Genomic DNA, 15,795 nt, shown 5'->3' with positions numbered 1-15,795 from the left:
AAATAAATGGGAAATTTTAACCCTGTATGAGGAGCTCATATTATGTTTATATTATATCAAGGGCTCTAGCACAAGTTCAGACACAGTTATGTCCATCTGCATGGCTGACAATACCACTGGACCTACAAAAGTTATACACACAAGTCCTGTTTTAGACACAGTCATTGAGGCTATCAAGCCAGCACCAGCAAACACCTACAACTCTCACACCTTTACTGTGATGCCATAACAATTTTGTCACATTACAATAATGTCACCTCATGTTTAAAGAACCAATATGTATATGCTATAATACCCTATAGTCAGTCCTATATTATAGGTGTCTGTGGTAGCCACATTATTCCTGAGGTTGTGTGAGCAGATGTGCTCCTCTAGGAGACAGAAGAATGCCAGTATGGTGGGAAACTGTGAGCCATAGCGCTCCCCATATTCATCATCTCTTTCTCTCCACAAACTGGTATTCAGAAGTGCAATGTGATGGTAGTAAGGCTGACTTGCTGACACTTTTCCGGGGGCTTTTGGTACCCCTCTCCTCAGTAAGATTTGTTGTGATGAGAGCTGAAGGTTCAGACATGTGTTACAAATGTTTTCCATTCTGCTGAATGCCTTTTGGAATGGACAGTCTGCGGCTTCTACCGATACAACTACAAATGCCTCTCCTGCAGCAGAACAACCACAGTTTATAAATAGGAAGAGTCAGAGGTTAACCTCACTGCCCTCATGGCCCAATTAAGCCTTCCTAAATCTTTCATCCCGATTGAACAGTTCCCCACTGTGATATTTTCTAATTTTGTTTCGAAAAGAGTCACGCTTTGTTTGTTTAGCAGTGAACACTAAGGTCCTTCTTCATCCTCTGGTGGAAGTCCTCCATCTCCAGGGTGGCGTTTGAAACCGCGCTGGAGCAGTGGTGAGCTTTATGAGTGCAGTGGAATTCCATAATAAGAGGCATTTAGGGGAATCTCTGTCAGTCTCAGTTGAATGTGGGGATGCTCTGATGCTGGTGTTTGCCTGTCAGCCTTGGTTTCAGGCCTGGGCTCATGGCTGAGTCTGAATTTCACGTTGGAGAGGGACTGGTTGGTTAGAGAATCACCAAGTATGCAGTAGCTCTGTCTTTCTCTGTCAGACAGATTGAACTTGATATAAGTTGCTGTGCCAAAAATGTTGAACTAAATGGGAAAAATGATCCTCAGTCCTTGTTGCCTCTCCTCTCATCAACAACCTGCCTGAAACATGCCTTTGTTCCACAGACATTAGGCTCTCTGGACCTGGCTGCTTCTTATTAGATTTTGTTCAAATTTAACAACTGAAATTGGCTGGTAAAAGCTAAAATTGTTGGGTTAAGGAAAAGGGAAAGCTACCAGAATTCCCTAAGAAGATCAGAAAGCCCTGCAGTCTTGTAGAAAATGTACTGCCCAGACAATACTGTGTGTACTAGTGAATCCCTTGTACTTTGTGTGTGAGACCCTCAACTGTCAAGTTTGACTAATTTGCATATAAACTGTCCCCTACACTTTCATTGCTTCACAAGAATCAAAGAGAAGTGTTGAAGATGATGAAATGACCAGTCTGATAATAAGCTCTTTACAACAATCACAACAATCTTCACCTTTAAAACAGGTTTGTTGTATGTTATGGCTTTTCTAATAGGGCATCCTGAGACTCACATGTGTTTCAAGCATTTAATCAATATTTGCGTTGCTCTTGCTAACATGTAAGATACTTTATTTCTAACAAAGCTCAATGAGCAAGAGTTGATTGAAAAATGCTTTTGATTATTTTTAACCAAAGAGAATCACAGAAACAATTCACACACTGACCCTCTCCTGTCTCTTGACTTACAGCATCAAATGACTGCTGTTCTGTGGTCTGGAGAGATTTGGAATTGGAATGTAAAACCTTTTGCTGACCCCATCAGGGCTGCAGCTGATTACAGAGCTGTGAGTGGGTCAGCCTGGCTCCTCTGCAAGCAGCCTCAACTACCTGATGTGGAGGATCAATGGCTGGATCCATCCACTTATTTCCCAGCATCTTCCTAAGCAGGGTGCTAGTGAGCCCCCTCATTCCCAGCCCACTCCTCCCCTCCACTGCCACCACCTGCCACTACCCTTACTTGTAAACAAAAGCTTACTACAATAATCAGCAGCCTCAGATTCTGGTCTGTGCTATTAGTTTTAATGTTTACTTCTAAACCTCGACAAGCTTTTCTGTCATCCACAGATCACGCCATTGCTACCTTGAAAGGTTTTCTCACCTCTAAAGAGCTATGGGTTTGGAAAAGGAGGGAGGAAACTTTAAGTCTCGCTCTTGTTGGACATGCACAAATGGCACGTTCTCCAGATACACAGAAAGGCTTAAGGGAAGACTCAGACACGGAAAGCGGCTGTCAACATGGAGAGCAGGAATCCAAACACGCTGCCCTGCTTGCTTTCATTTTCGAATCCATTCTTTTTTGGCCTGCTCAGAGGGGGATGTCTTCTCTCGAAAGGAGATGGCAGGAAGTAGGGGTTAAAGTTCATTCTCTGACCGGTCCTTGGAGAGTACTGGCTAGAATCATGAAGGGGGGGGGACTGCATGAGAAAAAAGAGAAGGAAAAAAGGCATTGTTCTTTGGAAGAGGGAGAGGGATATAAAAAATAATCTTAATGTGATGATTGGAGGTTTGGAACATTAATTTCTGCTAACAGCTCCCCAGCTACACTGTCCCCAGGCGATGAATGTAGTGACTGTTCGGCCATGGAGAGCAAGGATCTGGTGCTGTTCCTGGTGACATGTTGCGCTCATTGTCCCTTAGCCTTCTTGGCTCTCATAAGTATATCCATAGCACATGATCAGACACACACTTGCACACTCCTCAAGGTATTTCCACAATGTGTTAGACATTGGTGAATTCATATGCTGTGACATCACCTCCCCAGGACCTTTCCACACACACACACACACACACACACACACACACACACACACACACACACAAACACACACACACTTGCATTATGCTTTTTAAAAAAAAATCCCAGCCAAGTATTTTAATGCTTTGTTCTAAAATTCTCTGTCATACTAAGGAAAATGTTTGTTTTGCCACAATTCTTTTGATATTAGTATATGGAAAACAAATACATTAATTTTACAGGTATGTCATAAAGAATAGGCAAAAGATATATATCTGTGATTAGAGGTACAGGGGGTGGTGTCCATTGGTGTTGTATTTCTTAAACTAATTGTTTTTGCTTCTTTATACAGTCTAGTCCAGTTATATTTATCTACTTACTTCCAGTGATTTTTTTCACTATGACAAAGAATTTCTTTCAAAATCAGTGGAGTACAGCTTTGACATGACCAGGCGCCAGGGCTCAGAAGACCAAGACACTTGCTGGAAAGGAGCCTGCATCTGGGCCAGCACCACAACTATGTCCCCAGACTTCAGTGTATTCTGCAGGCCTCTTAGTGGAGCAACTGCCAGCACTGCAGGTGATGAAAGGGATGACCCCTGTCCCCATGGGGAGAGCAGAGAAAGAAAGACCCGCATCATATGTGGCCTGAGTTCCACGCCTCAGCCCTGCAGCCCAGATGTGCACTGTGAGACCCCAGCAGCCCTCTGAAACAGTGCTGTTCATTAAGCACCATCTCTTATCGTACAATTCATTATTATCTCCATCACAGAGATGTTATGTTTTTATAATGAAACTGAATCCAGGGATGCAATCAATCTCTGACGTTTGTCACCAAACCTGCTTGAGGTAAGGTAGGCCTGTCTTCAAACTGAAGCATCCCATGTTCCAACCAACAGCATTCACTGATTCAGCATCCTCATGTTGCAAGGCAACAATGGCCTTCCACATTCTTTTGACTGATGCCACATCTCAAAACATGTTCCATGCCAGGATGTTCTGCCTCGCTTTGGTAAATAGCTTTTCTCATTGTCAACTCTGTTGAAATGGCTGCTGAAATAATTACGATACTCGTTTTGAAGGGGGGGCCTTGCAAAGAGAGATTTATGTAAACACTCAGACATGCAAAAACATTTGTAGCTTTTGCCCTACATGTAAGCACCCTCAATCATCTGAAACTCAACCCTAACCAAACACCCCATTGCTGACTGTTAGTTTATTTGTACCACGCATTTGTGTAATGAGGTTACATAAAAACTGTTCACCTCTTGGCATTTCAAAGACTCCCTAAGGTTTTGGGGGCTGTCTTTGAAAATATGAAAAAGTAACTATGAGCTGATTTGTTTTAATGGGAGATCTTTCCTCTAATACCGGCACATTCTTGAATACTTCTGAACATTTGGTCAATTTGCAGAATTGGTTCACTGCTGTCAGGTAGAGACTCAGCTGCTACTTCAGTCTATGCCCACTGTAGGGATATTGCTGTTCGAACACAAGTAAGTTTTTCAGAAGTCCAGACAATCTCAAATCATTTTTTCCAGACTCACCTTTTGTGTGTGTATTATTGGAGTACACAGACACTCAGCTGTCTAAATACTGTGCTTTAATACTGTTACCTGGTAAGGTAATATGTCCTTACTTAAAATCCACACCTACATCATAACTCTCATGTTTTTTGATGATGCAGTACCGTATACTTAGTTAAAATAGATGAACTCATTTTTATTTTCTACCTTTAAATTAATGTAATAAGTGCCCTGTCTTTAAATACCACCTTGAAATACCACACATGAAATAAACATCACTTTCTCCTTCTCAGGTGACAGGGCCATTATTCTGTTGGTCCCTTTGGTTTTACCAACAAAGCCCTTTCTCTCAAACAATAGTGTAGCCAGGGTATGTATTATATGGGTTAATCGTAGACTCAGCTCAACACTAGGAGAAACAAACCCTCCTAAAGCAGCACTGGCTATTATCTTCAAAGGGCTCTGCAGTGTTCTTGGGAAATAAAGAAAATTCTGTTCGGCACCAGGAATTTCAGCGTACCTGCAGAAGTCTGATTGCAGTAATAACTCAAAATGTCCCAGTGGAATTTTCTATGGAGGACTACAGAAGAGAATTGGTGAAATAAAAAATTAAATAAAATTACACTTGTGACAGCTTCTGAGACACACAGATGCCAGGTTGATTTGCATCACAACCTTTATTACAACCACCTTCATACAAGACTCCATGTTGTAAAGTGCTTTGACACATTGCTATTCACAGGACCACACTTAATCCATCTGCAGTGAATATTTTCCTTAGCTTTAACTGAAACAGTTCGAGTATGGAGGATATTTTTTATATTTCTGTTTTGTTCATTTCAGTGATCACAAAACCTACTATGACCATGTATAGAAAAAATATAACACTAGCTTAAACATATTACACCATGCAACAGCCAAGCAAACTGTTGTAAGACTGAATCTTTGTCTCTTTCATTGACATGGCAGAACATGATACACCATCAGTCAATGCTTGCCCTAATCAGTAGCATGCTTATTATCTATAAATGGACATTGAGGATGGATGGATGCTTGTGTCATAGTCACCATATCTTCTGGATTATTAAACCACTGATCTTATCACATTGACACAGTTGCCCTAATTCATTAATTGCAATTTGGGTGTTGCCAAATATTAGAAATTCTAAAACTTAAGTAGGCAATTTTTCTTCTTTTACATGTGTAAGCCTTCAAGCCAGGCATGACCCAAACACCTACCCACAGTTTCAGAGTCAAATACTTCATTTTTTATAAGAAGTGTGAAACAGTATTGCTATCATACCATCGAATCTTATTGGTTATGAATAAGTGGGGGTGGAAAATGTGTTTCCAATTTGAGCCAGATTCCTCTCGATTGCTGCTCAACTGCAAACAAGCCCTTCCAGTTCAATTAAACTGAAGGTTTGTTTCGAAGGCCTGTTTTAGAAACATTCCTTTGAAAGTCTCTCCTCTCACATTAACAGCATAAATCCCATTTGGAACACCAGTGCATTATATATACATGTTATTAGCTAATATAATATCGCATATCATGGAATATTCCCACATAGATAGTAGTAATTAAGTAATTACAAATTTAATTCTCTCTCCCTTGGCCATGTATTTTTTTTTTTGAAAATCAAATAAACTTTTAAAAAAGATGGTAGATGCAGTTTTGATGAGAAAGAGAAAGTATCATAGAACAGTAAGTTTATACTTGAGTCCCAGCAAAGACCTCAAGAAGAAAAACAGAGACTGTAGGTTTTCAGTGATACAGTACACCCCCCACCCCAACCAAAAAACACACACACACACACACGTGCGCACACACACACAACTTGTTGCTGTGCTTGGCAGGAAGGGGAAAAGGGTTATTAGCTTATGATTTTGGTAAATAGTCTTCATTATATGTATACAGCCAAGGGCCTTCATTCATCTCAGAGGCACTCTGAATTTCTCTCACCTTTAGGGGAAAAAACAATCACTGATGACGGCTCAAGCTAAGAATGAAAGGTCTGGCTCACATTGCTTGCAGTCACGAAAAAGCAGCCCTCATAGCTCTTTATGAGAGCTGTTTTGGCACGGAGACCATAACTCCAAGAGGTGCTGGCAGCCATGGGCCTGTGCTGCACAGTTTCTGTTTGTTAATGTCCAATCTGACTTTTATTTGAATTTTACTTAGAAAGCCTCATTAGAAACGTACTTCCTCCATCACCTGAATGTTTGTCATTACAATATCAAGATTTTAATGTGTTGTTCTGTCTAATCTCATCCATTATTTACCAACAAGACATTCAAAGTCACTGACAGTGCGTTTTGGATTATATTCAGCAAAGAATGTAAAAGGTTACAACGCTATTTACCAGTAGTAGTTTTCTGTACCTCATATCATTTTGACGCTAATTTAAGTAGCAGAGGCTGAAGTGGGCTATATCCGTTATGGCGGTAAATTTTACTAGCGGAGATCTGGTGCACGTGTATGTGACAACCGTTGATGTCCGTGTTGTATTATTCAAGGCGCTCAGTTGGGTGATCTGTATTGTTCATTTTATCAAGTGAAGGGGAAGTTTAAAACATTTCTTTTAATTGAAATGTTTTCTCGAAATGAAACACTCAGTAGTAAAAAAAAAAATAGCAATGAAATGTGCAGAAATCACCAGAAGATGTTCTTCAAGGTGATTGGACAATGTTGATTAATCAGATCAAGAGTTGGAAGAAGTGCCAAAAACTCAACGTCAACGTGCACGGTGGTTGCCCTGTCTTTAAAGTATTTGCTTCGGTTTTGAGGTTTTCCCGACGTTTTGAAACGTCATATCCGTTTTTATTAATTATTCTGACACCATGTTGTATTTGATGAGACAATATTGCCTACTTTGTCAGTTCAATCAGCAGAAATCATTTAAAGATGCAGAATACGCCTCCTTGTCGTTGTATTACTATGCGTAAAGTTTAATTTAATAAACCACCCCATGTCCTTGCGTAGTTCACGCTGGGGGCATTTTAGAACTGTTATGTCAAGAAAAAATATATTTTATTCAGTATTTTGAGCTCATTGTTAATGATGGGACTTGATGTATGGTTAATTGCAAGGGTGTTTTCTACTTCAAATATTTCAGTTGTAATAGCGTTTCACTGTCTTCAAGTCGGGTGTAACAAAATAACCTTTATGCTGCCACATCCAGCAGTCACAATAGGCTATTTTAATTCATTCTGTATATAAAAAGAAAGTTTACAGGCGTATTCGTTTAACAACTGAGAAAGTGACCATGGATCCGAACAAAATATTTTTTGTACAGAGTATAATAAATCTATTTTATGCTATTTTATCTGAAAAGTCACGCTACTTTGTTAAGTGTAATGCAAGTTTATAGCTAGGCCTGTATCGTTTGAAAGTAACCTCTTCGCAAAAACATTGTGTCAATTCAGTGTTTGCTTTTACTTTAGCCAGAAAAGTTAACTAACCCGTACCAAAAAGATTGAAAGGCAATATTTCTTCCCCAACGGAACAAAGTGTCACCAATTGACTAGATATACGCAAACCAGCATCCTCCCTGCAGAGATGTTGCAATGGTAAAGGTTCATTTGTCTTTTGAATCCAAAACGTAGGCTACTTTCAAGAGTCACAACCGAAGGCATTACTATAGACGTAAATGCTTTTCGGGTCGTCGATAACTGAAAACTAGAAATCAGCATACTGGAATAATACCCGTATTTATGGTAATGAGAAATACTGGGCTGTAACTTGCTCTTTCTCCGTGATATTTTCTATAGCACGCATTGTCATTCTTTCAAATGAGAAGTCATATCGTTTACCTGATATTTTTGAATCCGAAATATACAAAGTGTTGCTTTTCGACCTCAGTATTTTCAGTAAATTATTGAGAATAATTCTGTTCCATTAATTCCTTCTGCATGACACAAACACTTTTTGTTATTAGTGGGAACGCTTCTTCTTGCAATATGCAATAATGCAATATTATTGCAATATTATCAATTTTGCCATTGCTGCAGTAACATTTTTGTTTTGTTGTTGTTGTCATTATTATTATGTTGTCATAATTAGTACTATTTTAATATTGTTTCAGACTAGCGCCTGTCAATAGTTTTTGAAGTTGCGTGGAATGTAAAATTAAAAGGTAACGGCTTATGTTTGTTTCGACTGTACTATGTAACAGCTTTGTTATGCCTCCATTTTCCTCGCATCACGCTGCATTGTCTCTACCTCATGAAAGAAATCCGGTATTTGTAAAGGTGGGGTTCGTACATTTTCATCACAATACTTCAAGTTAGTTGAGTGCAACCGAGTCTTTTGTGTAACATCTGTATCACAGCCCGCTATTAAATCGTATTTGAATGGTTATGTTACGTCATCAGTTTCAATAAATTATTAAGATTGGAGTGGGGGGTTGATTGGTTTATTGCATTATACTTTAATCAAAGTTTAAAGAAAGCCTACAATGGCTTGGTTTCGCTATTTGTGGTGGTGCACTTTAAGCCGTTCCAAACCACTTTATATTTCTTGGGTTTTAGTACTGCAAATTACTTACACGTACTTCTTGCATTGCAATACTTTACGATTTCTTACTTAGGATTCTTTTTATCCTTTAATGTATTTTTAAACGTGGCTAAATTGGTTGATTTGTGATTTTTTAATGTACTGTATGTATGTATGAATGTATGTGTGTATGTATGTATGTATGTATGTATTATTATTATTATTATTATTATTATTATTATTATTATTATTATACGCAAGATATTACTACTATGTATTACATATTTCTTATATGTAGCCGTATTCTGACGCATATTTTTTCACATATCGACCCCATTAACAAAGACTCCCAAAATAATTTATCAACGTCGCCTCTGACAGCACATGGTTCGTTGCACGCGCCCCTCTGTGGACATTTCTATTTGAGACGAGTGTAGCCCATCCTGCTCTAGGACAGCCTTTCTGACCGCTGGGGAACATCGCCCTTGTAGTTCATCTTCATTTTCCAGTTTTGTGGATAATGTGGATAATCTGGGTTAAATGAATCACAATAATAATAACCAACAAATGCTAAAGACTTTCAGGGAATTCCAATTAAATGAAGTGTATAGGTGATGGCGATGCTATATGTGATTTGTGTGTACTGCAAGTAGCTTGGGTTAAGTCTTCAATGGCAGAGTCTTTCATTTTGTCAGATTTTTACATTGATTGTACTCGCCCCCTCTCAGATATACTTGTTTGATTAAAAATATTACCAACGGGAAGTCTACATAGGTACTTTTTTGTCCAAGTGTCTTATGTATTACAGGAGGGTTGCATGTTTTAATTCAGTGGTATTTTATAAAGGATAGAAGTACGCACCGCAACGTTTTATTGCTCAAGACGCGCTTTAAAAGGTTAGTTGGAGGCAAGGTTATTATATTTTGGGCATCTCAGCTCAGACACACATGGAAGATGTTATTTCAGAAACAGATGTTTCGAGGCTCAAGCCGTCTTTTCAAAACTCTGTTCCACACGTGGATAGCAAATGGGAAAAAAAACTTTGCAAATCATGCGACTCAGTAAATATCAATGTTAATGGCTGACTTACAGACTGTTGTCTAGACGACGGGGCATTCGAAAATTCGAGTTAAAACCCGTACGGTTGAATAAGGTGTGCAGTCTTGCTGTTAAACATCCACTGTGTCGTTTTCCAATAACATATTTAAAGTCGTCTCAGGTACTACACTGCGCCCACAAAAGCCGACTGTCTTGTAGTGTGGGGTGGTGTAAAATGTAGTTGTAGTTCTGAATTTGTTCACATCGATATATTAAGCACGCTAAGTAGAATTCTGTTGATTACAGTGTATTGAAACCTGTTCATAAAATACGTTTTAGGCATATTAATTATCAGCACAAAACAACCTGGGAAAATGACAGCATGAATGGTCTGCAAGTAAGTGACAATTTTTGTGCTGAGAGAAATTACACGTATCTTATTACTCCCGTAATACAAGGGCCTCACCTTCATCCATATACTTTATTTAAAACAGTCTGAATTAATAACTGCATTTACGAATTTCATGCGTAGTTCTGGAAAAACTCAATAACCCACTTAGGTTGATTTGGGGGCAGTGACGGCTTTGATTTAAAGTATTATATAATTGCCTACTTACAAAGAGTTGGGCTTTTAAATCATGTTTTAGTTTTGTCGTCCACGCGTCAGTGATGGAACAAAAACTCTCAAGATGGTGTATCATTATATGCATGTATCATGATATCAATAAACATAGTTATTAAACTTAACGGGCCATCTTGTTTTTCAAGGATGTTCAACACTAGGAGGAAAGACAGGCCACAATAAATAAATAAATAAATAAATAAATAAATAAATAAATAAATAAATAAATAAATAAATAAATAAATGTATTCACATCCGTCCACCGAAAGACAAACGAAAATGTTTATCGCGACAGGATTACTGCAGTGTTCACCTCCCACTGTTCCAATTTGAAAATACGTTAGCTAAGAAAGCAAACATTTACTACTAGGTTTTATGGACGCTTTGAAACATTAGAGCAAAAGACATTTGTCTAACAAACCCAAGACCCCCACAGTTTATTTACATACTTTAAAACTGACTCACACTATGGACGTGCTCATAGCCGTTGCTATTAACAGTATTGTCGCCAACATATTTTTACGACTGGTATAAGTTAATGGTGTATTTGGAAACTAAGAGCACAAACAATTGTGTGTAATTTTATGTTGATGCCTTCGTTTCCCTTCACAGGGTCTACGTATATGTGTCTATATCTCCTGTCTTCCATCTGCACAAACAATTTCAATCCCGTTGTCTGTTGCGGTCTGCCCTCTAACAAGTTAGCTCACGCTGCAAAGCATTGGATTTTGCGGGAGTTGCGTTAAATTTATAACTGCACAAATGGATTTTCCGGTGTTGGAGCTGAACTGAAGGCAAAGATTCAAAACGAACGAACGAATGCAAGCTGTTGTGGCCTACTTTTATGAACACCAAAAATGTATTTTTATGCGCAGGTTCCCTGAACTTAAAAATTTATGCTTCGTAGTGAATGTACCAATTTATTGCATTGCATGTCTGTGCTATACCGTGACGTTTATTAGACACTCATGTCACAAATATGGAAGGGTGAATTTAAAATCAAATGTTTATTTGACTGACCTTTTCATTCTCAGAAATTGTGCGTTGTTTTGGTTTTCAGGCATGCACGCTGACATGTTAAAAGATACAATTTTGTAGGACTAGTGTAAAAATGATGTCAAGCAGAGATTCTCTGTTATCACCATGTACATGATGACCGATTCTGTCATTAACAACATACAAATACAATATAAGTCATGGCAAATAATGTTTACTAGTGATACTGTTTTTACAAAAGCATTGCTGTAATATTCCAAACGATTTGGTAAAATTGTGTCGGGTAGCCTAAATGGTAGATATTACAGTAGCCTACATTACAAGGTATAATCTTAGTGTAGGCCTTTATTACAAGTCTTTTGATCTTTGCAAAGCTGTGTTAAAGTTGTTGTACTTGAAGTGAACCATCATAATAGAGTTTATGGTCATATTTTCAAACAGCTGCTATTCTACTCATGGATTTGTGTATAACCTGCTGCGATGTGGCCCTCAGATCGTGATTTGAGCTTTACAGAGAATATGACGCTGTGCGCTTTAACCATATCTCAGTAATAAATCTCCCTAGTGCCCAGATTTCCATTATTGTGATTATTTGCGTTTTTTGGACGAGGTTTATTTTCCGGTTTGGTTTGCGTCGCTGTCTTCTCTGTCAGTTTGATCTCTAGACGCCAGTGGTGATGACTGTTTAGTTTAATCTTAGTTACTTAAACCAGAAGGTGTGCTCATTAGTGCAAATTAGTCCTAGAATAATAACTAAAAGATACTGTCTAATTAATCTGGGAAAGGTATAGGCCTACGTAAATGTGGAGAATTTAATGCATTGCATCTTATAAAACATGTTATGTGCATATTATTGTTGGAATGATTTTTTTGGTTGGAGAAACTTCTTTTTCTTATTCACCTCGATTAAAGTGTAATTTCTAAGAGCCATTACACAATTGTCTATCTAAATGCGATGTTCAATGTTTATTGCTGCTATCTGCAAACGTGTTAATTCAATTGTCCGATTCAGCTCCAATATTAAGGATTGTAATGTAGATTATCGCATTAAACATAATTTAATTCAATCGCTAAAGGGAAAGTTAAACAGGATGTAACATTATGCCTCTTCTAATTGTGTTATTAGCATGGTTGTGGTTGTAATAGCAGTAGTAAGTTGTGAAGCACCCTGCATTTATTTTGAAAATAGTTGATTACTGGCAGATGCTTTGATGCCGTTATCAACACTCTAATCCTAATAAAAGCGACATCTGCAGTGGCAGCAATGCAGCGCCTTGACTTTAGTTTCATTCCGAAACTTGGTCCACTGTTGGAAATGATTTAGTTGAGCTTCTTCACTTCAAAAGCCTCTTCTAGCACGACACGAACAAGTAGGCTCTCGTTGTTGTGTCAAAGCGTGTAACTGGGTTTAGACACGAAATTAATGCCATGAATAGAATATGTTTAACGAGGAATTTTCTGTTTAGATTACTGCAGCAAAACCCGCCCCACTCTGAGAAAAGTGCGATTTTTACTGTCACAGTGTCACCGATGAGACAACTTCTTCAGAAACATACATCGTGAAGGGTGTTTTCTTACATGTGCCTTCCGCTGACCCACGCGTCACTATTTAGATTAGTTGCACGCATGAATCCAAGAGATGTTCTAATAAATTGGTGGCGAGGATGATCAGGGATGCAGATTCTATAACACATGCAAACTTAGCAAGGGTCCAGAGTGGCTTGGACAAACGTAAAATCTGATGAGTTCTTGTGGTACTCACCATAACAAGAGATGAGCGCTCCGTTGTGGCCACTGTCTTGGTGGAGTTTGCTTCCTTCAGGGGGAGTTTTGCAAGACGATCTCTGCATGAAGAGGTGGTATTTGTTAAAGGTGCTTTCCGCCGAAGTGGCATCCAATGACTGGCATTCCTGCTGGAACGGGCTCCGCGGCTTTTCCCCATAAGCCTGACCTTTGTTGGTCAGGAAAGTGGGGCTGTATTTGGTGTCACTCGCTTGGAATGTCCTAAAAGGGTTTGCCTGGTGATCCCTACCTTGCGGTGCAGACGGACTATAATATGAATCCATGGATGTCATATCGCAGTATGAAACGCACGTCTCGGCGTTCATTCCTAAAAAAGTGAGGCAAAAAGTTGTCCAAAGTTTTTTCTTTCTTTTTTCGCTTTCTTTATTTCTTTGCTTTCTTGTTGGAAAGCAGAGCAACCAGATACTCTCCTTCTTCCTCACACAGACGAACAGACACATGCACACACGCACTCACACATCAGCACACGGACACACAAACTGCCGCGGCAGCTGGGGTTGGTTATAAAATGATTCAGATGTTTTCCAGAAACTTCAAGCTGACCAAAAGCTAGAAAGCCCCCTTAAGGTTTAGAAGAGTAACAAAAATTCCTCCTTCTGCAGAGGATGCTACCCAGAACTCCGGGTGTAATCTTTAAGTAAGGACCTGGCCTCAGTGATTATGTAGATGCAGTGAATGAGTGAGGTCAGACCTTTGCTTAGAAGAGAGGAAAAAAATCTGGTTTTGTTGTAAATTTGGGTGAGGGGGGAGGGGAACACGACACATGACATTAATATAATTAGGATATGAATATATAACTGATTGGCTGTGAAGGGCAACACAGAAAGAGCAATTTAATGGTTGTGACACAGTTGATTCGCAATGGTTTATCAAGCGAGGACTTTGTCCAGACATCTGAAAACTGCAAAAGAGCATTTTCGTTTGAACTGAGCTGATTTTAATATGTCTGTACATGTGCTGTTTGAAAACGCTGCGTGAATATTTCACCTTTCCATCCCGCTCGATTTTCGCGCAATTATAGGTGTTTAGAGTCTAAAATATATGATAGTCATCCCAGAGAGGGACTGGAGTATCTCCGGTTGTTTTTTCAGTCTTTAGAAGCTCAGCAGGAAGACAAGCGGCAGGTTTACGAGAATATACGCGCACGTATGGATTTCAAAGACTCGGGGAAATAACGGTCCCTTGTGTGATATGGAGGCCTATGACGACAGGAGACATACATTTATTTTGTAAAAGTGAAAACTGTCCTAAGAGCAGTGATTTAAAACTTGTCCATGCGGATCAAATATATATGTTTGAAATTTTAATAGTAGGATGAACAGGAAATTATTTCTGGCACTTAATTCCCATAAGAGGAAAAGGGGTTATCGTCCCCTGCCGCTGTTTTAATAATACGGTGCTTATTGTGCCCACATGCATATAACCCATGATTCATGAGAATTTCGACTGTTGTTGTTGCATCAAAATTAGGTGTAGTATTTGTGGTATAATTTTATGAGTAATTGTGTTACTATTACAACCTCTTTGAAGCCAATATATGACTTCTCTTCCACCCCATGTGCGTGTGTCAATACCTTCTCAATTTTAAGCATATGCCTTAAGCATGTCCTTCAAAATAGTATTTATTACGAGCTGCTATTATTTACGAGTCAGTTTTTGAAAGTGTAACCAACTTTAACCATAATTCATAGAACTGTGCCTCCGCCAGCTTGAGGCGAACCCATGCGCTTCCCCCTTTGGTGCCAGAAACTTGAAACCCTTATGTACGGAAAGCAAAGTGATGCGGTTTAAACCCAAGAGGGAATCCAAAAACAAAGGTGAACCCAGTTCGCAACACTGCCAATAATGGCGCGCATCAGGTATTTGTGAGTACTGCTAACCTATTTATTTTGTTTGTACACTTCCTCTGCCACGTTGTGCTGGTTCAGTCCTGTCATATTTTTGAAAATAATTAATAAAATCTATTATTACATAATAGATGACCTGCATACCTGTCCGTGTATATATATATATATATATATATATATATATATATATATATATATATATATATATATGTGTGTGTGTGTGTGTGTGTGTATGTATGTGTGCGCACACACATACATACGTACATATACTGTATATATGTAGAAGGAGATTGAGAGAGAGAGAGAGAGAGAGAGAGAGAGAGAGAGAGAGAGAGAGATGGAGAACCTTGTCATTTCACTATTTCACTACCGGCATGCTTTTGCCGGGAGTTGAGTGTGCTGTGCTGTACACCTGTGTCGACTACCTTTTCAGTCAGTTTCGTGAAGTTAAATGACGTGAAAATTCCCATTTTATTAGGAGCTAAAATAGACTTTAACATGCCCTTAGCACGCTGAATTCTAACTCTAACTAATTCTAACTAAGCACTTTACGACCAATTTAAATGATCTGCCTATGCCTT

At 38.9% G+C, this 15,795-nt stretch overlaps 1 protein-coding gene across 1 annotated transcript in view; it reads right to left on the bottom strand.

Moving 5' to 3' along the window:
• Positions 1-13,672, bottom strand: part of alx4b (ALX homeobox 4b) — a 30,450-nt gene extending 16,778 nt beyond the window's left edge. Inside the window, exons 1-3 of the mRNA XM_036535885.1 lie at positions 13,327-13,672; positions 6,393-6,407; positions 505-515 (exon numbers count right to left, since the gene is read on the bottom strand). Of these exons, the coding sequence (XP_036391778.1) occupies positions 505-515; positions 6,393-6,407; positions 13,327-13,672 (372 nt within the window). The remainder of the gene's footprint in view (positions 1-504; positions 516-6,392; positions 6,408-13,326) is intronic.
• Positions 13,673-15,795: the final 2,123 nt, after the last annotated feature.

This window comes from Megalops cyprinoides, chromosome 8, assembly GCF_013368585.1.
Source record: "Megalops cyprinoides isolate fMegCyp1 chromosome 8, fMegCyp1.pri, whole genome shotgun sequence".
Taxonomy (NCBI): domain Eukaryota; kingdom Metazoa; phylum Chordata; class Actinopteri; order Elopiformes; family Megalopidae; genus Megalops; species Megalops cyprinoides.
The sequence above is the reverse complement of the archived record's forward strand: the minus strand, read 5'-3'. Positions and strand labels throughout refer to the sequence as shown.